Source organism: Neomonachus schauinslandi, chromosome 16 (genome assembly GCF_002201575.2).
Source record: "Neomonachus schauinslandi chromosome 16, ASM220157v2, whole genome shotgun sequence".
NCBI lineage: Eukaryota > Metazoa > Chordata > Mammalia > Carnivora > Phocidae > Neomonachus > Neomonachus schauinslandi.
In genome coordinates, this window is record NC_058418.1 from 47,102,164 (window position 1) to 47,126,645 (window position 24,482).

Genomic DNA, 24,482 nt, shown 5'->3' on the forward strand with positions numbered 1-24,482 from the left:
ATATGCCCACCTATCCAGTGGGGCCACTATGAGCCATACCTTAGCCAGGACTCCATTTGCTATTGGCCCCCAGAGGCAGGAGGGCTGATGATGCTTTTGGTCTCTGAGTGTCAGTGTCAACTCAGACCAAGTGTACAATGGTCCTCAACATATTTGGTTATTTCCCTTTTGCCAGTGTACGGTCACCCAAGTAGATGGCCATGAATCTCTTTGGGGGAAGGACAGAGGGAATCATTGTTGGGGTATGTATCTGCCATGGTGTTGCAGAGTCTCTGTTCCTAGGCTCCCGGCTCCTTGTTCATCAGTGGGTTCTGGATCTGAAAATTGGCTCAGGTCTAGAAACTGAGCATGGGAGCATGACTTACTGGGGATGGCCACCCTTAGCCTCCTGCCCCTCCAGTCTTCTGGGTTTTTTTTGGTTATGGATGTGAAAAATCACCCTTGTTGACTGAGTCTATTTTGCCCCTAGGGATGCTATCTTTTATTAGCCCTTTCCACAACTCCCTGCTGATTGGCCCCTTGGTTGCCTCTTCAGTCTTGCCGGGAATAATGATAATGGTTTTCTCCTGGCTTCTGGCAGTTAAGTACTGCCACCCAGTCTTTATTATTCTGGGGTCCCATCATCCCCATCTTATTACCTGTTTTCTGGAACACTCCCAGCACTACTTCTATTACTCTAGGTTTGCCAGGAAGCAGACAATAAAAGGGAATTAGCCATCAACAAAAAAAATAAACAATTAAAAAAATGGGCAAAAGACTTGAATAAATATTTCTCCAAAGAAGATACACATTCAATAAGCACATGAAAAGATGCTTAACATTAATAATCACAAGGAAATCAAAACTACAATCAGATACCACCTCATACCCAGTAGGATGGCTACCATATAAAAAACTCCAGAAAATAGGGGAGCCTGGCTGGCTCAGTCAGAAGAGCATGCGTCTCTTGATCTCGGGGTTGTGGGTTGAGCTCCATGCTGGGTGGAGAGATTAAATGAAAAAAAACTTAAAAAAAAAAAACAAACCCAGAAAATAACAAAAAAAGGGGCGGGGGGAGAGAAATTGAAACCCTTGTGCACTGGTGGTGGAAACGTAAAATGGTACAGCAGCTATAGAAAAACAGCATGGCAGTTTCTCAAAAAATTAAAAACAGAATTACCGTAATCCAACAATTCTACTTCTGGGTGAAAAAAACTGAAAACAGGATCTCAAAGAGGTATTTGTACACCCATGTTCATAGCAACATTACTCCCAATAGCTAAAATGGGGAAGCAGCCCAAGTATCCACTGACAGATGAATGGATATGCAAAAGGTGGTCTACTTATACAATAAAATATCATTCAGTCTTAGAAAGGAAAATCTGACACATCCTACTCCATGGGTGAATCTTGAGGAAATTGCACTAAGTGAAATAAGCCAGTCACTAAAAGACAAATACTATATGATTCCACTTACATGACGTGATGAGAGCAAATACATAGAGACACAAAGTAGAATGATGGTTGCCAGGGGGCTGGGAGGAGGGAAGAATGAGGTGTTATTACCTAATGGGTACAGAGTTTCCGTTTTACAAGATGAAAAATTATGGACATGGATGTACAACAATATGAATTTAATACACGGAACTGTACTTAAACCACTATGTACTGAATATACTGAATTGTACTTAAATATGTCTAAGAGGGTGGGACGCCTGGCTGGCTCGAGTCAGTAGAGCATGCAACTCTTGATCTCGGGGTCATGAGTTCAAGCTCGATGTTGGGCGTAGAGTTTACTTTAAATAAATAAATAAATAAATAAATAAATAAGTGTGCATTTTACCACAATTAAAAAAATCGGCAAAAAAGGAAGGGCAGTTAGCCATGCAAAAAATTTATTAGGGGGCAACACCTCTGGGAAAAATTGGTGAGTGAAAGAGCCATTAAACATGAAGCAGGTCTGACCCTGTGTGAAATAGAAAGGGAGGGAAGGATGGATGGGTGGAAACAGTTTAGACTGAACTTAGACTGCATTTCAACTCTTAAGGTTTGGTTAAGGTGGCACCTGGGGGTTCAGTCAGTTAAGCGTCTGACTCTTTGATTTCGGCTTAGGTCATGATCTCAGGGTCATGGGATCGAGCCCTGTGTAGGCTCTGCATTCAGTAGGGAGTCTGCTTTTCTCTCCCTCTCCCTTGCCCCCCCCCCACTTGTGCTCTCTTGCACGTGGGAGTGCTCTCTTGCACACACACACGTGCTCTCTCAAACAAACAAAAAAAAAAGGGTTTGGCTAAGGACATGGGAGACTCCTCAAGCTAAAGTTGCCTGTCGGGAGTTCAGCCTCCCCTAGAAATGGGCCTGCCTCAGTATCCCTGCTGTCCTCGGTCACTGGCTGGAGCAATCCTCAGGAAGGGCGGTCTTGCTACGGGGGCACCAATGGATTGTCAGGGCTTAGCAGTCAGTTATGCTCCCCACTGCTGGGGTTCTGAGGGACTCATTTTCATGGCCACCACACCTGGGCAAATTCTGTAACTTCTGAGCGTTCCTTCCATATAAAAGGTGTACCACACCATTAGGACTTACGGGATGAACAATGTACTAACGTGCTTCCAGGCACCCCCAAATTATGCAGCTAAGGGACCTGAACATGTCCATCACAGAACTGTCAGTGGTTATCTAGGCCGAGAATCTAAGACCCAGAGAGGAGCACGGCATTTTAGAGCCTGGATGGCCTACCTCCCTTAGAACAACTTGCCACGTTGCACAACATGCGGTCCCTACTGTAAAGGAATTTCATGCTTCTTTTGGGGGGAAGGGGGCCTTAATCAGAGACATAAATGTTAGACTCTGATAACGTAGCTCCCCTTTCCTTGACTCAGGTAGCAAGGGACTCCTGTGAGCTGAGGGAAGGGGCACACCGGCTGCCCGGTGCAGTATTGTCACTGTCTCCACAGTCGGGATACCATCCTCATGAGGGACGTGGTGTCAGGGCCAATTCTAGAGCTTCCACTGGGGTCCAAGTCCGGTTTCAGCACTTCAAAGGGCTTAAGCTTCCAGAACAACTTCTCCTCTCCTGACCTCAACACCCGTTCTTAGGTTAGACCCTCATTCCTTCCTATCTGTTGCTGGCTAATCTAACAATCTTTTTTTTTTTTTCTTTTTTGAGGGGGCACAGGGCACCCAGATATGAACCAGGGACCTCTTGATTAACCATCAATTTTCTACACCACGTTTTTTTTTGTTTTTTTTAAAGATTTTATTTATTTGACAGAGAGAGACACAGCGAGAGAGGGAACACAAGCAGGGGGAGTGGGAGAGGGAGAAGCAGGCTTCCCGCAGAGCAGGGAGCTCGATGCGGGGCTCGATCCCAGGACCCCGGGATCATGACCTGAGCCGAAGGCAGACGCTTAAGACTGAGCCACCCAGGCGCCCCTCTACACCACGTTTAAGAGAAACAATTGAGCCACATTAACATCCAACACCCCTACCACAGCTCAAGCCTAGGAATTTACCAGGACCTTTCTGGAAGCACTGTTTTAACCTAGTGCTGGCATTTTATTTTATTGTGTATTTTCCCCCTAGTGGTGGTATTTTAATCAGATGGCAGGGTCTTTATCCAGGGGCAGATATTCCCTCCTTCATTCCAGGAACAAGTGGTCTGCCAAGCCCCCACTTTCATTAGCCCACAGTCCATCCAACCGCTGGGAACTCACCCAGAGCTTAGCTTACGTAACCAAACCTCCACATCTTTTTACCCAATCATCTGTTAAGTGAAGTTCTGAACTTCCTTTGTTTTCCTCTCAATGGGTAACATTTCCTTTTAACCAAATCCAGGTATTGTTAAGTTTCAGCCCATGTCCGGCTTCTAGGTGAGCCCTTCTGTTTAATGTAGCCGTTTCTGGATAAAGCTTTCAGCACTTTTTAGGGGCGAGTGAGGGTTCATGGCATCCCTCCGCACATGCCATCCCTACAGCAGTCTCCTTACTCAGCCGGCCCTGCACCCTGCTTTCTAGAGCCAACAGAGCGGTTCTAGCCATGTGACTCTTGTACTGGGCAGCGGTGTTTGCAGCCTTGGCACCCGCAAGGGTGTAAAAGCATCACGATAATATTCACGACTGTCTGCTTTATTTTCATTTTAAATAGAGGAGAAATGAGTTGTGGGGAATCAGCCTGGGCTGTTCTGGAGATGGAGACGTCAAGAGTCAAAGTGAGCTTCCCCCCGTTCCCCAACTCGTGCTTAGCTGTCAGTAATGGAAAGTATAGGATGTCAACATGAGGAGAAGTAAAATTTAGTTCAACGCTATCTAATGTCACTTTCCTTTAATAGAATTTTCAACTGCTTCTTTCCCTGTAAATTGGAATAACTACTTATTCCATAACATTGTTTAAAAATTAATCAATAGATTAGGAGGGGACTTTGTAAACTCTAAAGGGATAAATAAAAGCAATTGTTACCAATATACCGAAGTTGACTCATTAAAAGACAAGGACACTCAAATGTCTGTTTCCAGAATTTCACTTGACAGCCAATCAGAGATGGGAACCAAGTACTGTGGAAGAGAAAAAAAAATGGCGTTGGGTTTCTTAGTAATGCAGGGGTTCCTTCTACCCCAGTACCTTTGTCATGTATTGTTGGAGCACCAGGCTCCATGACAATAGCAAGCCTCTACCTATGGATCTGGTCCTGCTAGAGTCTAGTATACTCCATTTGCTGTTCAGCTGGAAAACATTTTCAGCCTTTCCAATCTAATCCCAGAACCATGGTTTACGGCAACAGAAATTCTGGAACTAAACAGAACAAAGACACTGAGGCAAGAGGCCAGAACTGTGCTGAGCAGGAACCCAGAGTCCCCGCTTGCCCAGAGCTGCCGAAGACTAAAAGAAATAAAAGGGTAAGTCCTCTCTTCCACTCCCCTCCTCCCACATTACGGTTTTCTGGATTCAAAGAAAACACCAAGGAAGCCAGTGGGCAAAGGGAGTCTGGGAAGTGTAGTTTCCAAGATTCAAGCCCCTTGGATCTGAGAGCAAACAAACTACCAGTGTAGGCAAGTTCCTAAGAAGCAAACACACAGCTTCCCATTAAGCAACAGTACAAAAGAATTGCCAGTTAAACCACCTCATCAATTTAAATAAGATGTTTGCTTCAGATCCAGAGACCATCGTGCGTAATTCAGATCCAGTACTGCATGAAATGAAGAAATTCACCAGGCTGAGATTGTTCCACTTTCCCAAGAGGCAGACATGCTTTCGCCTCTGGCAGTCAAAGAGACAAAAGACACCAGGAGCTGGTACACATGGCAAATGCTTTATTTTCATATTAACATTAACACAAACATTAAAACACAGAATATGAACGAGAGATCCCACTGCCCTGTCAAAGCAGGTACAAGGATATCTACATTGACAAAATATTTTGAGTCTGTTTAACTCCAAACCCTCCAAAGGGAGAACCACCTTAGAGACGGGTGAGGGGACACGTTGGGGCAAAGCCTAGTGCTACATGAGAGCCCGGAGCCTGGGTCTACAGATGCAATCTCCTGCAGGCTGAGGGGGGCAGGGGTAGAGGGGCTGGGGGCAGTCTTTTCCTTGGGAGAAATCAGTTGAAGTTACATAAATTTGTTTCTGAAGCATTCAAATTTACTGGAGAAACGCAAGAATTAGCAAGACTTGAGATTCACCCAACCTCCATGGTAATAAGGCCCGTGGTTCCTGTGCTTGGGGGGATCAATCAGCATCAGCTGAGTGTACTTCCAGCCCTAGTCAAATCCTAACCCCACTCCAGGTTTTGTCCCTGCCAAAGACAAAGGCAGCCAGGGCCTGCATCCTCTCTGGCAATCTGCTGAAACCAGATGAGTTCTGCTTTTCAGTGCAAATCCCTTCCTGCCACTGATGCTCTAGGCCCAGGCAGTCATTCTGAATCATTGACATAGTGAAAGGAGTATCTCCTCTGAGAAAAGGGGGCTCTTTCCTAGGCTCTGGAAACTGGCTTTTTGAAAGATGTACTAAAAGAGAAGGAGGCTACTCTTTAAAAGGCACAACTAGAACCTGGAACTCTGGGGAAATCGACTGCAATAACCCTTGCTGGTAAGAAATGCTGGAAACAGCTCAGGACCTGTCAGGCCAGAACTGTTTTAAAAATAATAACACTTCCAGAACAATCATTTAAGAAAGTCACAGTGTTGGCCATCCTGCTTCTAAGAACAGGCACGGGCCACCACGCCTGAGGCACGTTCTGACTGGACAGTGCTTTAGCAGGGCAGCCCTCGGCAAAGCAAACACACATAAACTGAACCCTCTCCCGGAGGGAAGTGCAGCTTGCAATGTTGGACAATCCACGGTCAGAACGAAAGCTCGTGGGCTTCTCCCTGCAATCCACACAGGTCTCCAACCACTTTATCTTCCTGAGAGTAACTATTTTTCTAACAACTTTTTAAAAAGGTTAGGAAGGGAGGCCTATCGGAGCCAAACATCAGTTTCACACGAGGAAGGCTTTACCTGGGAACTCTAAACACGCTCAAGAACAGCCCCCTCACTCTGACAGCTCAGCTTTATTCAGATAGGAACTCTTTCAAAATGGAAGAGACAAGCCTTTCTCCTGTTTTCAGAAGTAGTTGGAGGAGCTTCTCTTTTGTAGGCCTCTCTTGGTTAGCCCCTTGCTCTTGATCTCTTTTACTAGGAAAGACTTAAGTAAGAGCTTTCAAATACACTCATCTTTTCCTAGTGTGAGGGAAAAGGAGGGTTTTCAGAGCAATGCTTAGATAAAACCAAGCCTGAGATCCCAAGCTAGCTAGAAAAAATGAGGCTTCCCCACTGCTCCAACAACTGGTCTCTTTCCTTGGCTCCCACAATGTGATGAACTTAATGTACTCAGCATTAGGAAAAGGTCTACAGCTCATCAGCCACCTCCATCACTGGACTTGCCAAGATCCCAGCACTGCACACCTGGAATGTTCTGTTGCTGCCACAAAGCAGACCAGATGTGCTCTACCACACACTTCCGTGCGGATGAGACCAAGTTACTAAAAGGTTGTCAACAACAAAGTCAGAAGTAGATCAAATCCTTCAACAGGTTGTATAGTGCCCTCTTGTGTTCAACTGAAGACTCTTCTGCATCCACGTGGCATCCACGCACCATGAAGACGGTTGGCCCCTTCTGGAATATAAGCATTCATCCCCAAGTCATAGAGCTCAAGTGACAAGACCACTTAGGCGGGGTCACATCCTTCAGAAAATGCTTGGTGTACGCTCATATCCTACATGACTGTGCTTGGAGGATATTCTCTGAGGCCCAGCAGAATGTCTGATCAGAAATAGATTCTCAGCAGATTCATGAAGGATTTTAACCCAAGACATGAATACATAGATGGGAGTACCGGTCCCTTACTCATGGACACTGCAAATACACAATCTGTAGTGTTTCAGTGACCCGGAGTCTTTGAGTCACATCAACCCAAAGGAATCATGATCCCAGAAGTTCTAGGCCACAGACAACAAGCAGGGATCTTGCTCAGGGCTGCTAGCTGCTAGCAAACAACATTTAACGTAAACCAGCAGCAGGCCTGCCAAGTTCCAGACACAGTCACTCCCACCTATAGATGTGGACCATCTTCTCGGTTAATGTAGCCAAGTAGCTGTTGTGGTTCACCTCAAATGGGCAGATGTCCAAGACAGGCTGATCGGCCTGCAGTTCCTGCAGCAACGAGCCTCTGCCGACGTCCCACAGCTACAGAAGACAGAGAGAAGGGTCAGGGGTCATTCAGTTGAGCTGGGGGTCCTGCTTGCTTGATCATCAGACAACTTTGTGGGTTTTCTTAAGATTTTATTTATTAGAGAGAGAGAGAGAGGGAGGGAGAATACAGAGAGAGTTAAGTAAGAGAGAGAAGCAGACTCCCCGCAGAGCAGGGAGCCCGAGGCAGGGCTCGATCCCAGGACCCTGGGATCATGACCTGAGCCGAAGGCAGACGCTTAACTGACTGAGCCACCAGGCGCCCTTTTGTTAAATTTTTATTTAAATTCCAGTTAGTTAACATACACTGTAATATTAGTTTCTGGTGTACAATGAAGTGATTCAACAGTTCCATACAACACCGGGTGCTCATCACAAGCACACTCCTTAACGCCATCAGACAACTTTGAAAGAGCTGCAGAGAGAGAGAGCACCGCCGGGGGAGTAAAACAGATTGTCCCTAACCTTCACAAAGCCAGGATACATAACACGGTTTAGCTCTGGCCTCTGCAGTGCGATAAGCAGTTAGTCTACCTGTGAGTGGATCTATAAACCAAGCTAGCATTCAGCCCTTCCATCAAGCCCTTCCAGCGAGGGACAGAAGAGTCAACTAGACAAAAAGTCCCTGTCTCTGCCCTCATGAAATCTTCTAACTAGTGCTTTCTTTTCCTTTTCACAAACCTTTTATTATGAAAAAAATTTTCATAATAAAAAGTAGGGTAGTACAATGAACTGCCCATCACCCCCAGATTTTAAACTTTTTACCATATCTGCTTTACTGATGCTATTTTGGTTTGTTTCTTTTTACTTCCTGTCATTTTACCCTTACGCTATAGTGGTGCTACCCAATATGGTGACCACTAGCCACGTAAGGCTATTTAAATTAAAATTAAATAAAAATTTAAAAATTAAGTTCTTCATTCATACTAATCACATTTCAAGTCCTTATGTGGTTAATGCAACTATACTGGTCAGCAACACTCCAAAGCTTGATTAGATTTAGACTCAAGGGCATCTCACAGAAGGTGCCGTGCGCTGCATATTGTCTTATATTAAGAGGCAAATTATTTCTTGTTAACCCACTTACAGTGATATTAAGGTTGATCCATGTGTCCAGGTCATGACAGACTGATCCCTGCACTGTACAATTCCCCATCAACCATTCATTTGTCGGTTTCACCCTGAACTCATGAAACTGTTACCTGAATCAATTATTTTATCTATTGATCTATCTATTTTAAAAGACTTTATTCTATTCATTTGACAGAGAGAAACAGCACAAGCAGGGGGAGGGGCAGAGGGAGAGGGAGAAGCAGGCTTCCCGCTGAGCAGAGAGCCCGATACGGGGCTCGATCCCAGGACCCTGAGACCATGACCTGAGCCGAAGGCAGACGCTTAACAACTGAGCCACCCAGGCGCCCCTGAATCAATTATTTTATAGGGGTTTCAGTAGGGTTTTTTTTGTTTTTTTTGAAGATTCACAAGATGACCCACAGGACACTATAGCTCACATAAAAAAGAATGAGGTGAATCTACAGGTATTGAAATGGAAAGATATCCATCTAGGAAGTTAAATGGGAGAAGAGCAAATTACAGGGCAGTATGTAAAGTGTAACTTGGGTAAAAATAAACAACCCTACATACACACATACACAGATATGTACAATTATGGAGAACTTTGGCTTTTTGCTCTATACACTTCAGTATAAAAAAATAACAGACTCACCAGGGCAGAATTTGATGCTTCATCCCCGGTACACACCAGGATGCTGCCATCATTCTCTGGATTTTGGAAAATGGCACTTTTGGTCAGTAGTTTGCAAGTGGGTCCCCCAAGGAATGTTTGTACAGGATGGCAGGAACAGACTGGCTCTCCAGCACCATCCAGCTTATAGGACATCTCCATCAGCACACTTCGTAAAGTGTTGTGATTTTTATCTACAGGACAAAGAAATCAATGTTGCTCCATGGGGATGATCCAAAGAAATTAATGAAGTACCCGAACCTCAGATGCTAACCAACTACCTGAGTGCAAGAGCCACAATTTACTAAGCCATTAAGAATAGCTACAAAGCAACCGTAATAAGAACAAAATGATACAGCATAAATGAAATTCAGAACCCCAGGCTAAGATAAAGCAAGTTATCTACAAGTATTTTTGCCTATGAGGGCATCAATTCTGAGCATAAGCTATCCTTCTTAGTAAAATCACTGTATTCTGCCAGACCCCGGCTCAGGTTTTTATATTCCTTAGGGGTATGCAGAAGACACGAAACTGCACTGAGGGTGACTCACTGGCCTCAATTCCAGGCCTCCTCATTCCATTACTGTTCTAAATCACAGGGGCTCCTCAAGTGGCTGACTCACTCCAAGGAGTACCTGGCAGAATCCTCAGACAAGTGAGAAGCAGAGGCAGGCTCTAGGGAGGAAGGTGGGGCCACCATCTTCCATGTAGTAGCAAGAGTCTGTGGGGGGCTTCCCAGCGCCACCTCAAGGGTAGGGCAAGCTCTCCTTTCTTCCCCTGAACCGATCTGCTCCCAGACAACCCACAGGAGGTCCCACAAGGACATCCCAACACTCACCAGGCCTGTAGGTCACAAGACAGTGACGGGTGCTGCTCTCTGTCTGAAAGTCTATGCAGCCCCCTGGCTCCACGGGCAGCACATGAGGCCAATGAGAAAAGCCCATTTTGAGCTCCCAGAAGGAAGCGTTCTCCAAGGTTCCAGCCAATACCCCACCATATGGAAATGCAGCTGAGGCAGCTCTGGGTATGTATGATAGGGATACCAGCGGGCATCTGAAGGGGAAGAAAGGAAACCATGTTTCACATTCCAATACTTGTACTGCTCCAGACCCCACTGCCAGGAGCCCGAGCATAGTCCTACATCTATAGAAGAGGGTAAAGACCTTTGGGTCACTCTCTTTTGACATTTGATAAAAACTACCAACCCACTCTGTAGAAACAAAAGAGTATACCTATAATCTCTGCATCCAATTTCAGAGGAGATATCTCATGTTTGAAAAACAGTTAAAAAAAAAAAGGACTAGAAATTTAATAGTACAAGATCATAAATACAAGGAAGACTGACTGGTGTGAAGTTTCTAGTAATGGGGCTAGCCACATACACAAGGAAAGTCAGAAAGGAAATGCAGCTTACACATCTAATAAAGCTTCCAAGCCGTAATTGACATACCCTTCAATTAACATATAGCCGGAAGCAACTGCATTTTTTAATTTAAATACTCTTTACACCCAAGGTGGAGTTCCAACTCATGACCCTGAGATCAAGAGTCACATGCTCTTCCGACTGAGCCAGGCCCTGAAGCAACTACATTTTAATTCAGAAACAAGACTGTTTCTTTAGAAATTTTCTAAATCTCCTTCTGCAAGCATATGACCAGAACTGTATGCCAAGAATGCTCTCAGAACTATCAGCCTGCCGAATCTGTTCCTATGAACTTTGTTTCTGCTGGACTCGTCAAAACGGTCACTTTGCCTGCTTTCTTTCATTGCCCTGTCTTTCCTGGCTCTTTGCTCTATTTTATCGCCTGCTCTGCCTGAATCCGTCAACATCAATGGCAGTCCCCATGTTTGCTGGGAGTTCACATCCATCCTCTTCAGGCCCCCAGACCACATAAATGAAGCATGAGTCTCTACCCCACTCAAATGAGAAGACCCCAGAACGTTGAGCCTAGGTTTAGTAACCATTACTATATCATTACTATAGTGATATCTTTACATTTAGATCCCCATGCCCCCTTTTTAATATATATTCACATTGGAAATGGAAATTCTCTTTTAAGATACTTCTCATTTTGGCCTACATCAGATTCCACTTTTCCTTTTGAGAACTTTATGCCTTCAGGAGAGTATTACGCCCAAATGCTACTCAACACATTCTGAAGATCACAGTGGTGCTGGTGGCCACCCACCCTCAGATTCTGGGCTGACTTTATAAACCTCCCAACTCTAACTGGATTATAGATGATCCATCAGAGTAACATGGCATTTTTAGACCAAGTTGGTTTAGCTGGAGATTTTAAATCATTTTGCATAGGCCTACCCTTTATCGATCTCTTCCTGTGCGTTAGACATGTGGCTATTAAAGCAAGTCTCTGTCATAGGCCAAGAACCGTGACCAAGGTCACACAGCTCCTATGCAGTGGAGCCGGGTTTAGAACACAGATCTGACTTCATTTTGCCATGCTGGGTGATGAATGACTGTACTGAAGCTGGCTTACTTGGCACTAGGGCTTTCTACCATGTAGAAATACCATGAACGCATAGAAAGGATCTTACTGGGCCCAAAGCGAGAACACATTACCGCACGCAGAGAACTGCCCTCTGTGAGGAATTCTGACCAAATGGGAAATACTCTCCAAAGAAAGGATTCATATGACGGTCCAAGAGAAAGCTGCTAATTACTGGGAAAAACTAAGTGGTTCCCTACCTGGCTTTCTGGGGTACTAACTCCTGGATATGACAGCTCGTGTTTCGAAGGTCATACACCAGGATCGAACCGTTGACCAGTCCAGCATAGATGTGATTGCTTTCATCAAGACACCAGCAGCAGCTCCAGACAGGGCGACCAGCATTGTAAGTCTGGACCACTGTATTTGTCTCTAGGCTGTGGAGATATAAGACTTTCACAACTATGCATTAAGGAAATCAAATATATAACAAAGATGTAAAGATTATCATTTCAGTGATAATCTTTTAAGAACACACCCACACACCCAAACGATTTGGGATTCCCAATTTCCTGTAGGGACTGCCCAGGTAACTCCTTTCGATTCCAAAATATTTGTTTTGGGGGACACAGGCTTTCCTCTTGAAATGTAAGAAAAATAAAAGAATACGTTAAATAAATAATTCTCCATAATTATCTATTATACAGGTAATCAATATTCAATGCTGAAAAATTAGAATATACCTATGAGAAAAATAAAAACTAACAATCCAACCACCCAGAGATAGTCATTAGTAACACTTTAGTCTTTAACCTGCCCTTTTCTCACCTATTTTTTTAACACTACTAGGAAAAAAAAATCCTTTTATACATATGTATAAAACATAATGCTACGTTGAGTTTTGGGGCTAATTAAGCCAAAGCATTCTTGAAAAATCAAAAGGCTTATCAGGCCTGATAGCAATATCATGATGTCCCTCAGATTTAACTGTGGGACAGGAAACCAACTATCAGATGTCTGATCAGAACTACTTTCTAAGACGAAGGCACTGAATGCGTTCAGATCTGGTTCATAGCAGTCGCAGGGCACATGGATAAAATGCAGTAACCGAGGGTTACTGACGAGACAAGTCAGGGCACCCCAGGAGAATGAGCTCCCGGAGAGCATTTTTGTTCGGCAGGGTGATCCCGGTAACGGACTAGGAATAAGCAGGTCCAAGCTGGTATGGTAACTCCATGGTGCCCGGTACCAAGGCTCCCTCCATAATGTCATTCAACCATCTCTAGGGTGTTCCTCTCATCTGCCTGGCTTAAGATGTATTTTGTTTTTTGTTTGTTTGTTTGTTTTTTAAAGATTTTATTTATTTATTTGACAGAGAGAAACACAGCGAGAGAGGGAGCACAAGCAGGGGGAGTCGGAGAGGGAGAAGCAGGCTTCTGCCCAGCAGGGAGCCCGATGCGGGGCTCGATCCCAGGACCCTGGGATCATGACCTGAGCCAAAGGCAGACGCTTAACGACTGGGCCACCCAGGTGCCTCTTAAGATGTATTTTGTAACACAAATAATTTTTAAAAAAACAGGGTTGTGTAGCCTGTTGTATCTACTTTGAAAAGGAATACATTTTAAATTCAATGAACCTGCATCTCAGAAGACAATGCCTCAGACCAAAAAAAAAAAAAAAAAAAAAAACGAGCTAAGGCCATCCTAACATGGATACTAATTTCCAGTCTGTTCAACACTAAACAGTCCAGGCTCCAACTTCCTCCCCGAAGCACTCACCTGGTCAGTTTAACAGTGTTGTCTAGGGAAGCCGAGAGCAGTAGGCCTTTGGACTGATTGCTGAAAGCCAGTCCGCGGATCTGTTTGCCATGCATCGCAATGTACTGACTGCTTTTCATGTTGGCGGTACTCAACATCTTAACACCAAAGCCTGCCAAAGACAAGAGAGCATGAAATCACTGAAAATCAATTTAAGGCAAAGCAAGCTACCTTTTCAAGTAGCTCCTTTGTTCAGCTTTCCTGGCATATAAATCCCTGGAAAACAGCTGGTCAAACAAAGAAAATAAAAATTCCCCAGGGTTATAATTATTTTAAAAAGTATATTCCACTCCAAATGTCCAACAACAGGTGAATGGATAAACCACTATGTGTACATATACACAGAATAGAATACTACCCAGCAATACAAGGAAATGAACTACTGATATACACAATAGTATGGACAAATCTCCAAAACTTTACGCTGAAAGAAGCCAGACAAAAAAGGTAATACTGTATGATTACGATTATGTAAAATTCTAGAATATGCAAACTGATGTGTAGTGACAGAAAGTAGATCAGTGGTTGCCTGGGGATGAAGAGAGGAGGGAGGGGCAGATGGGAGATAGATTATAAAGGGCATGAGAAAACTCTGGGGCAATAGATGTTCATTATCTTGATTGTGGGGATGGTTTCAGGGGTGTATACATATATCAAAATTCATCCAACTATACTTTCAATATGTGCAATTTATTGTATGTCAGTCAAATTTCAATAAAGCTATTAATATAGAGATCCACAGTGAAGATGCAGAGGGAGTGAACAAGAAAGAATGGAGATAGGTGATTTCTATGTCAGGTGGTCAAGATATGCTACATTTGTCTGAATGGAATAAAAACAGATGACACTTCAAGTATTCTAATCAATTTGCATCACTCCAGAAGGAGAAAAAATCCCCCCAAACTTGTCCTTTTTATTTGTTACTCTGTTCTCTTCCTAGGCTCTGATAATGTATTTATTTTTACTAAGTATCTATTATTATCCAAGTTATCCACAAACAGAATTTGTCAAATCCTAGATTTAGGATAGCCTTGAGTCACATGTCAGCTTCTCTGGGGAACCAAGTGGGAAAAGTTTATTGTGTTTTCTCCTGAAACAGAATTAGGAGAGCCAGAAAGACAAACAGGGAAATAATGGGCTTTAAATCAACAGGGAGCACAAATACTGGACTAGTTAATGATCAAGGGAAACAAAGAGAAATTAGCGCCAACAAGCTATCAAGACCTGGCTGTGCTGTGTGGAATAGATGCATTAAGGCAAAAGGAACAGATCACACCCAACTGGGGGAACAACTGCAAGAAATAAGTATTTTCCCAGTTTGTAGGGAAGGCTTTTATGATAAATCTTTTATTAAAGATGTGGATGGGACATAGAAACATTATAAACAATTCTTTTATGTTCCCCTTTACTAGAGCTTCTCTCAACTCCCAGCTATCAGTGAATAGAAAAATATACAATAATCTAGGAATTCTACTTCTAATTCTATATATACCTAAGTTTAGGGGGACACAGTTTTGAAGTGTTTGAATGGAACTTCTAAGTGGGTAAACAGGAAATCAGGCTGAAGCAAAACGACCTGACAGCTGGGAGAAATCATATGCTGAAGACTGTGGAAAGAAACATCTACTACAATCAGGAATGATTTAACTGGGCATGTGAGGAGATTTCAACATTAAGCATGTGAGGGTTTTCAACATTAAGACAACCTAAAATTAAGCTTTTTAAAAAGCACAAAATATGAGAAAATTTAGTAATTACTGTATTATTATCAATAACTAATCAATGTATTTCCAAATTCTTTTATTCAGAATTTGTGAATTTGAATACTACTAAAAATAAGTATTCAATCTTATTTCAACTTGAACGAGCCCTTGGGATAGTATTTTTTGTTTTTTTAAGATTTATTTATTTATTTTAGAGAGACAGAGAGCAAGTGAGTGAGAGCACGAACGGGCAAGGGATAGGGCAGAGGGAGAGGGAGAGAATCCCAAGCAGATTCCCCACTGAGCACGGAGGCCAACGTGGGGCTCAATCCCATGACCCTGAGATTACGACCCGAGCCAAAATCAAGAGTGGGATGATATACCAAATGAGCCACCCAGGCACCCCTGGGATAGCGTTTTTAAAAATATTTCCAGTCTAGGGGCACCTGTCTGGGTGAGTCGGTAGGGCATGTGACTCTTGATGTTGGGGTTCTAAGTTTGAGCCCCACGTTGGGTGTAGAGATTACTTTTTTAGTTTTTGTGGGGTTTTTTTTGTTTTTGTTTTTTGAGATTACTTTAAAAAATATAAAATCTTAAAAAAAAAAAATCTCTAGTCTAAAATCAATCTGTGACCTTATTTATTTAATTTTTATTAAACAAAATTTTTTTCTAGGTAATCTCTACACCCAACATGGGGCTCAAATTCAAGTCTCATAGTCTACTGACTGAGCCAGTCAGGTGCCCCCATGAACTTGTGACTTTAATGGGACAGACAGGGAGTGCTGTCCTTTTCCTTGGACTATACGAGTAACCCATGCTTCCAAGTACCCTATCTTCTCTTACTTTATCACAGTTATTAATTAGCATTCCTGTGCTTTTGGTGAATAACATGTACAGAATGAAGCCAACGGACAGATATCTTTGCAGCACCTTAGAGTATCTGCATTAACAGACTAGGAAAGGTGATTTGCTGGGCTGTGGTCAACTTTCACCCACCAGCGAGTCCTGGATTCTACAAAAAAGAGACGAGAGAAATAAATAAAGTCGAATAATGAACATGAAAGCTGAGGTGCTGGATTGTTCACCTGGCAGGAAGGAGGCCTGAGGAGAAGGCTGTGACACCGCCAGGCAGCTCAGAGCATCGCAGTATGCCATGATGCGGCAGTTTCCTGTCTGAGAAACTGTGAAGGTCTTCTGGAAATGGTACTTGTGCTGGTTCTGGCTGGAGGGCAGGCAGTTCAGGAAATGTGCTTGGGAGCCCCCGGGGGACTGTGAAATCTGATCCCGATGCTGCACAATAAGCTTCTGCAAGTCCTAAAATGAAAACAATGTTGTAAATGTGAAGCCTTTTTGTCTGATATTCCCCTCATGCACAATTCCTTCATTTCACATGGGAACGTTTCTTCTCTGTTATATGGAAATGCTGACATGAGTCCCAGAGCCCTGCTGCCGTTCTCCCAGTATTTTAAAAAGAAACTGAGCCAACAAGAGCACAGATCAGAAAATAGGAGGGCTGAAAGTCTTCAATGGTCATCTTGGCTAAACCCCTCATTTTATTGGTAGATTCAGGAGAGTAAAATTACTTAAAATTTGAATTAACAGCCGACTGTTTAATCTGTTCCAAGTTCAAATTGTAGAATTCATCCTCAAGAGTGTATAATTCTAACAAATGCTCTAATCAAAAATAGAATAAAGAGTTGGGTCTTGTTTACTTCCTGAAAAACTTGGTAAATCCTTATTTGTATCTAAGATGAACCAAAGTTCCATCTAGATTCCTTTTCCATTCCTATCCCCAAAGTTCTCTGGATTAGGATGGGCAACCTACCTGGACACGACTATGAAGCTTACTGCATTCATCAGTGAGGACTTGAAGTTGGAGCCGGCACTGCGCCGATTCTAACTCGGCCTGCTTCCTCAGCATCTGCTCCTTCAGTAAGGAACTAGAAAGGGAAGCCAGCAACAGGTGAAGATTAGGAAGGCCACAGAAGACTTCCCAACAAGATGTCAGATTAAGTTCATGTTAGATACACACGCTTTGCTGTAAATACATCACGATGGTGAAGAAAATATAACAAAAGAAAAAATCTCTCACATCCAGAAACACTACAGAAAAGGAGCATGTAGGGCTGAACTCAGGAGTCACTGGGATTCAGCATTAATGCAGGCAGTGATGACCAGGAATCTGGCGCTTACTAGGAAATGAGACCAAAAATGCAGAAGTGCCAAATGAAGGAACAGAGGCAAACCCACTGCTCGAGTTAGGGCCAAATTATAAGAGTAAAATGACAATGTTAAAAGACCAAGGTCATCTGTTGGATTAAAAGAAAACAGTAAGTTACCAGTTGTTCATCAGATACTGAAATTAAATAACACTACAAAAATGAGGCTGAAGTTAAAAAGATAGAAGGTATATACTGGGGAAAATGCTAAGACCAGTTAGAATTTAAAAGCATGAATAGGGGCGCCTAGTTGTTTCAGTCATTAAGCGTCTGCCTTCAGCTCAGGTCATGATCCCAGGGTCCTGGGACCGAGCCCCACATAGGGCTCGCTGCTCCGCGGGAAGCCTGTTTCTCCCTTTCCCATTCCCCACTTGTGTTCCCTCTCTCGCTGTGTCTCTCTCTGTCAAATAAATAAATAAAATCTTAAAACAAACAAAAAACATCAATAGGCATAAAGAGGAATAACGCATAATGAAAAACATTCACCAAGAATAAGTTATAAATTTGCATGTACCTAAAGACACTTCAAAATATGCAAAAAAAAAAAAAAATTTACACTCAGTAAGATAGGATAGAAAAAAGATGAAAACTGGAAAGGAAGGGATAAAGCTGCCCTATTTATCTTCATGGAAAGTTTAAGAGAACCCACAAACTATGTGCTGGAATTAAGACCAAGAAATTAGATTGGGGTGCCTAGCTGGCTCAGTCAGAGAAATGCATGATTCTTGATCTCAGAGTCACGGAGCTCAAGCCCCCCGGTGGGTATACAGAATACTGAAAAAATAAATGAACTAAAACAATAAATGAACTAAAACAAAAAATTTAGATCAACAGCACTTCCCATATGCCAGATAACTGATTAGTAAATGTAACAGAAAAAAAATCATTCACAAGAGCAATTCTAAAAATAGCAACCTAGGAATAAAGTTAAAGAGCATGCAAGAGCTTTATGAAGCAAAGTACACTTGTAAAAGGCACAAGAAGACAGTGAATAAGTGGAAGGAAGGATATTATATAATGTTCACAGCTGGAACGACTCAAAATCATCAAGACAGAACTTCTCAAGTTACTCAAAAAATTTAATGCAATTTCAATCAGAATTTCAAAGGGAACTTTTCCCTTTGAAATTCTGATTGAAATTGCATTAAATGGAACTTAGGAAACTAATTTTAAAATTAAGAGCAAAATGCCAAGAATACCAAAGTCAATTTGAAGAACAAGGTGGGAGGAGGTATTTTAAAACTACACTAAATTATAACTTCGGAATACTGGGGCAAGAATTAACAAAGAGACCATGGAACCTAAAAGTAGTCCATTCATATACAAAAACTTAATCTAGGATAAAGGCAGCAAGGCAAACTTACACAGGAAGAACATATTACTTAATAATTATGCTACAACACCTGGTTATCCAAAAAACTATATTTAAAAAATATTTAAAACCTATATAAAAAGCAAAATTTTTGAAGAACCTTTAGAAGACGATGTTATGTCTTTATGACCTTGAAGCAGTGGGCAAAGAAACAAAAAACAAGAGGTAAAATTTGACTGCATTAAAATTAAAAACTCATGTTCAACAAAAGAAAACATAAACAAGTTTAAGAGACAAGCCACAGAATGGGAGATGCTATTTGCAATATACACAACCAGCAAAGAATCAGTGTAGGTGACCCCGAACAACATGGGTTTGAACTGTGCTGGTCCACTTACAGTGGATTTTTTTTCTATAAATACACTGGAAAATTTTTTTGGAGATTTGCAACAATTTGAAAAAACTCATAGATAAACCTAGAAATGTGTAGCCGTGTAACCTAGAAATGTGGAAAAAATTAAGAAAAAGTTAGGTATTATTGTAAGGATACAGTACATAATACATATAACATATAAAATATATGTTAATATATGTTACCAGTAAGGTTTCTAGTCAACAGTAGGCTATTAAGGTTAAGGTTTTGGGGAGTTAAAGAAGTTATATGTGGATTTTTGACTGTGTGAGGGGTTGGTGCCTCTAGTCCCCACGTCAACTGTATAAGGAAAACACAATGAACTGTACATCAGTAAAAAATAAGCAATATATTTTGCTCAATACAAATGAACAAAAGATAAAAAACAAAATTCACAGATGAGTATTCCAACTTCATTAATAACTGAGGATATACAAATTAAATAAATACTACTTGACTCCATGAGACTGTCAAAACTAAGTCTGGTAACACAAAGCGGACAAGGGTATGAAAAAAATGAGAAATCTTACTTTTGCTGGTGGGAGTGCAAATTGGAAACAGCTTCTTGGAAGAACAATTTGACAGTATCTATTGAAGTTGAAATTACATGTGACCTACGATAAAGTAATTCCATTTCTACACATAATGAGACTTTTGCCCATCTCTTTGCACGATGGCTTATAGTAACAAAAACTGGAAACCACCTTAACTGTCCACCAATACAAAACACATACAGAGAAATTCTAAATTAGAGAACTAGAACACTCTACAGGAGTTAGAATGAATAAGCTAGAGCTATCCCAACTAGGATATGTACCCCAAACATAATTCTAAACAAAAAAACAGGGCTCCTGGGTGGCTCAGTTGGTTAAGCATCTGCCTTCAGCTCAGGTCATGATCCCAGGCTCCTGGGATCAAGCCCCACATCAGACTCCCTGCTCAGCGGGGAGTCTACTTCTTCCTCTGCCCCTCACCCTGCTCTCATGCCCTTTCTCTCTCAAATAAACAAAAAAAAATTTTTTTTTAAGATTTTATTTATTTATTTAATTGACAGAGAAACACAGCGAGAGAGGGAACACAAACGGGGCAGTGGGAGAGGGAGAAGCAGGCTTCCCGCGGAGCAGAGAGCCCAATGTGGGGCTCGATCCCAGGACTCTGGGATCATGAGCTGAGCCGAAGGCAGACACTTAACGACTGAGCCACCCAGGCGCCCCTAAATAAATAAAATTTTTAAAAAACAAACAAAAAAACAAATTACAGAGAAAAATTATAATCTAGTAACACTTGCATAAAGTGTAAAAACTCTAAATCATACTATATATGATTTATGATTATAGATCCTCTGGGGAAAGAGATGGAATTAAGGACAATGAAATTCACAAGGAAGCTTTTGCTTTACCTATAATGATTTATTTTTTTAAGGCCTAAAACAAATATGGCAATTTGTTAAGATCTGATAAAGTCCAGTACAAGGGTGTTCATTTTATTAAGTTTCTGTATTTACTGGCATTTTCAAAATGTTCTCATTTTCTAAAGAGGATAGGGAGCATACTGATTGATTATAGTAACCAGAAGTTTATTTTTAACTCCAGTGTAGTTAACATAGTGTTATATTAGTTTCAGGTGTACAATACAGTGATTCAACAATTCCATGTATTACTCAGTGCTCATCAAGGTAAGTGTACTTGTAATCCCCTTCACCTATTTCACCCATCCCTCACCCCCCATCTGTTTGTTCTCTATAGTTAAGAGTCTGGTTTTTGGGGTGCCTGGGTGGCTCAGTCGTTAAGTGCCTGCCTTCAGCTCAGGTCATAATCCCGGGGTCCTGAGATCAAGTCCCGCATTGGGCTCCCTGCTCTGCGGGAAGCCTGCTTCTCCCTCTTCCTCTGCCCCTGCTTGTGTTCCCTCTTTTGCTGTGTCTCTGTCAAATAAATAATATCTTTAAAAAATCTTTTTTCCCCCCCCCCCCTTTGCTCATTTATTTTATTTCTTAAATTCCACATATGCATGAAATTATACGGTATTTGTCTTTCTCTGACTGGCTTATTTCATTTAATATTACACTCTCCAGCTCCACCCGTGTTGTTGCATAAGGCAAGATTTCATTCTTTTTTGTGGCTGAATATTCGTGTGTGTGTATGTGTATACCACCTCTTCTTTATCCATTCATCTCCACTTGGGCTGCCTCCATACTTTGGTTATTGTAAAATAATGCATACATCCCTTTGAATTAGTGTTTTTGTATTCTATGGTTAAACAGCAGTGTGATTACTGGATCACATGGTATTGCTCTTTTAAATTTTTTGAGGAACCTCCATACTGTCTCCACAGTGGCTGCTCCAGTGTGCATTCCTACCAACAGTGCAAGAGGGTTCTTTTTTCTCCACATCCTCGCCAACACCTGTTGTTTCTTCTGTTTTTGATTTTTAGCCATTCTGACAGGTATGAGGGGATATCTCATTATAGTTTTCATTTGCATTTCCCCAATGATGAGTGATATTAAGCATCTTTTCATGTGTCTGTTGGCCATCTGGATGTCTTCTTTGGAGAAATGTGTGTTCATGCTGTCTGCCCATTTTTTAAAAAATTGGATTATTTGTTTTTAGGGTGGTGAGTTATACAAGTTCTTTATATATTTTGGATACTAACCCTTTATCAGATAGGTCATTTCCAAATTATCTTCTCCCATTCAGTAGGTTGTTTTTTGTTGGTGTTTCCTTTGCTGTGCAGAAGCTTTTTATTTTGATGCAGTCCCAGTAGTTTATTTTTGCGTTTGTTTCCCTTGCCTCAGGAGACCTAGCTAGAAAGATGTTGCTACTGCTGATGTCAGTGTAATTATGCTCTTTTTTAGGCTTTATTATGGTTTCAGGTCTCACATTTAGGTCCTCAATCCATTTTGAGTTTATTCTTGTGTATGGTATAAGAAAGTGGTCCAGTTTCATTCTTTTGCATGTTGCTGTCCAGCTTTCCCAACACCATTTGTTGAAGAGACGGTCTCTTTCCTCATTGCATATTCTTTCCTGCTATATCAAAGAGTAATTGATCATGTAATTGTGGATTCATTTCTGGATTTTCTATTCTGTTCCATTAAACTTTGTGACTGTTTTTGTGCCAATACCATACTGTTTTGACTACTACAGCTTTATAATATAACTTGAACTCTGGAATTGTGATACCTCCAGTTTTTTCTTTTAGGATTCCATACAAATTTTAGGATTGTTTGTTCCAGTTCTGTGAAAAATGCTGTTGGTATTTTGATAGGGATTACACTAACTGTGTAGATTACTTTGGGTAGCAAAGACATTTTAACAATATTTGTTCTTCCAATCCATGAGCATGGAATATCTTTCCATTTGTGCCATCTTCAATTTCTTTCATCAATGTTTTATAGTTTTCAGAGTATAGGTCTTTCTCTTAAGTTTATTCCTAGGTATTTCATTATTTTTGGTACAATTATAAATGGGATTATTTTCTTAACTTCTCTTTCTGCTGCTTCATTATTAGTGTATAGAAATGGAACGGTTTTCTGTACATTGATTTTTCTTTCTGCAAATTTACTGAATTCATTTATCAGTTCTGGCAGTTTTTTGGTGGAGTCTTTGGGTTCTCTACGTACAGTACCATATCATCAGCAAATAGTGAAGTTTTACTTCTTCCTTACCAATTTGGATGTCTTTTATTTTTTTTTTTAAAGATTTTATTTATTTATTTGAGACAGAATGAGAGAGAGAGAGCACATGAGAGGGGGAGGGTCAGAGGGAGAAGCAGACTCCCCGCCGAGCAGGGAGCCCGATGCGGGACTCGAACCCGGGACTCCAGGATCGTGACCTGAGCCGAAGGCAGTCGCTTAACCGACTGAGCCACCCAGGCGCCCCACCAATTTGGATGTCTTTTATTTTATTTATTTTATCTGATCGCTGTGGTGAGAGTGGATATCCTTGTCTTGTTCCTGACCTTAAGAGAAAAGATCCCACATTTCCCCCATTAAGGATGATAGAGCTGTGGGGCTTTTCATATAAGGCCTTTATTATGTTGAAGTCTGTTCCCTCCACACCTACTTTTTGAGAGTTTTATCATGAATGGATGTTGTATTTTGTCAAATTTTTTTTTTGCATCTTTTGAAATGATTATTTGGTTTTTATCCTTTCTATTGAGATGATGTATCACATTAATTTGTGAATAATGAACCACCCTTGCATCCTGGGAATAAATCCCACTTGATCATGGTGAATGATTTTTTTTTTTTAATGTATTGTTGGATTTGGTTTGCTAATACTTTGTTGAGGATTTCTGCACCTATATTCATCAGAGATATTGGCCTGTAGTTCTCTTTTTTTCTGTGGTGTCTTTATCTGGTATTGGTATCAGGGTGACACTGACTCATAAAATGAATTTGGAAGTTTTCCTTCCTCTTCTATTTTTTGAAAAAGTTTGAAAAGAATTAGGTATTGGGGCGCCTGGGCAGCTTAGTCGGTTAAGCGGCCGAGTCTTGATTAGGGCTCAGGTCATGATCCTGGGGTCAAGCCCTGTGTTGGGCTCCACACTCAGCGGGGAGTCTGCTTCAGAATTCTCTCTCTCCCTCTGCCCCACCCCACTAAAATAAATAAATAAATCCTTAAAAAAAGAATAAGTATTAACTCTTCTTTAAATGTTTGGTAGAATTCACCTATAAAGCCAACTGGTCCTGGATTTCTGTTTCTTGGGAGTTCTTTGAGTAATCAGCAAAGTTTTAAATATATTCATATCTTAACAACCGTGCCTACAAAGTTAGCTTTTTCAACAAAATTACCCTCTTCACAAGGCTGCCATGTAAAAACACTAAATATTTATTGGACCAAGTAAGTATTTGTTGGACCAAACGAGAAAAAATAAAGAAGAAAATTAAAATCATCTGTAATTCCACTACTCAGTGACTACCTGTAGTATTTTTTCTACTTCGCAAAAATATAATCACCATAATGTGCTTTCACATGACAAAATATTACATACACTTTAACATCAGTTTAAATAAATGTGTAGTATTCCATCACTGGATATGCCAGTTTACTCAACCAATTAATTCTCTCGGTTTGGATTAACAATGCTTAAATGGAAAGTCTCATGAAGTGAATCTTTTTGTTTTGTTA

General features: G+C 41.5%; 1 protein-coding gene across 1 annotated transcript in view; it reads right to left on the minus strand.

Moving 5' to 3' along the window:
* Positions 1–5,533: 5,533 nt before the first annotated feature.
* RFWD3 (ring finger and WD repeat domain 3) overlaps positions 5,534–24,482 on the minus strand; it is a 48,392-nt gene continuing 29,443 nt past the window's right edge. The window contains exons 8-14 of the mRNA XM_021703001.1: positions 17,239–17,353; positions 16,499–16,727; positions 13,672–13,822; positions 12,154–12,330; positions 10,285–10,499; positions 9,429–9,640; positions 5,534–7,699 (exon numbers count right to left, since the gene is read on the minus strand). Of these exons, the coding sequence (XP_021558676.1) occupies positions 7,556–7,699; positions 9,429–9,640; positions 10,285–10,499; positions 12,154–12,330; positions 13,672–13,822; positions 16,499–16,727; positions 17,239–17,353 (1,243 nt within the window). The 3' untranslated portion in view covers positions 5,534–7,555. The remainder of the gene's footprint in view (positions 7,700–9,428; positions 9,641–10,284; positions 10,500–12,153; positions 12,331–13,671; positions 13,823–16,498; positions 16,728–17,238; positions 17,354–24,482) is intronic.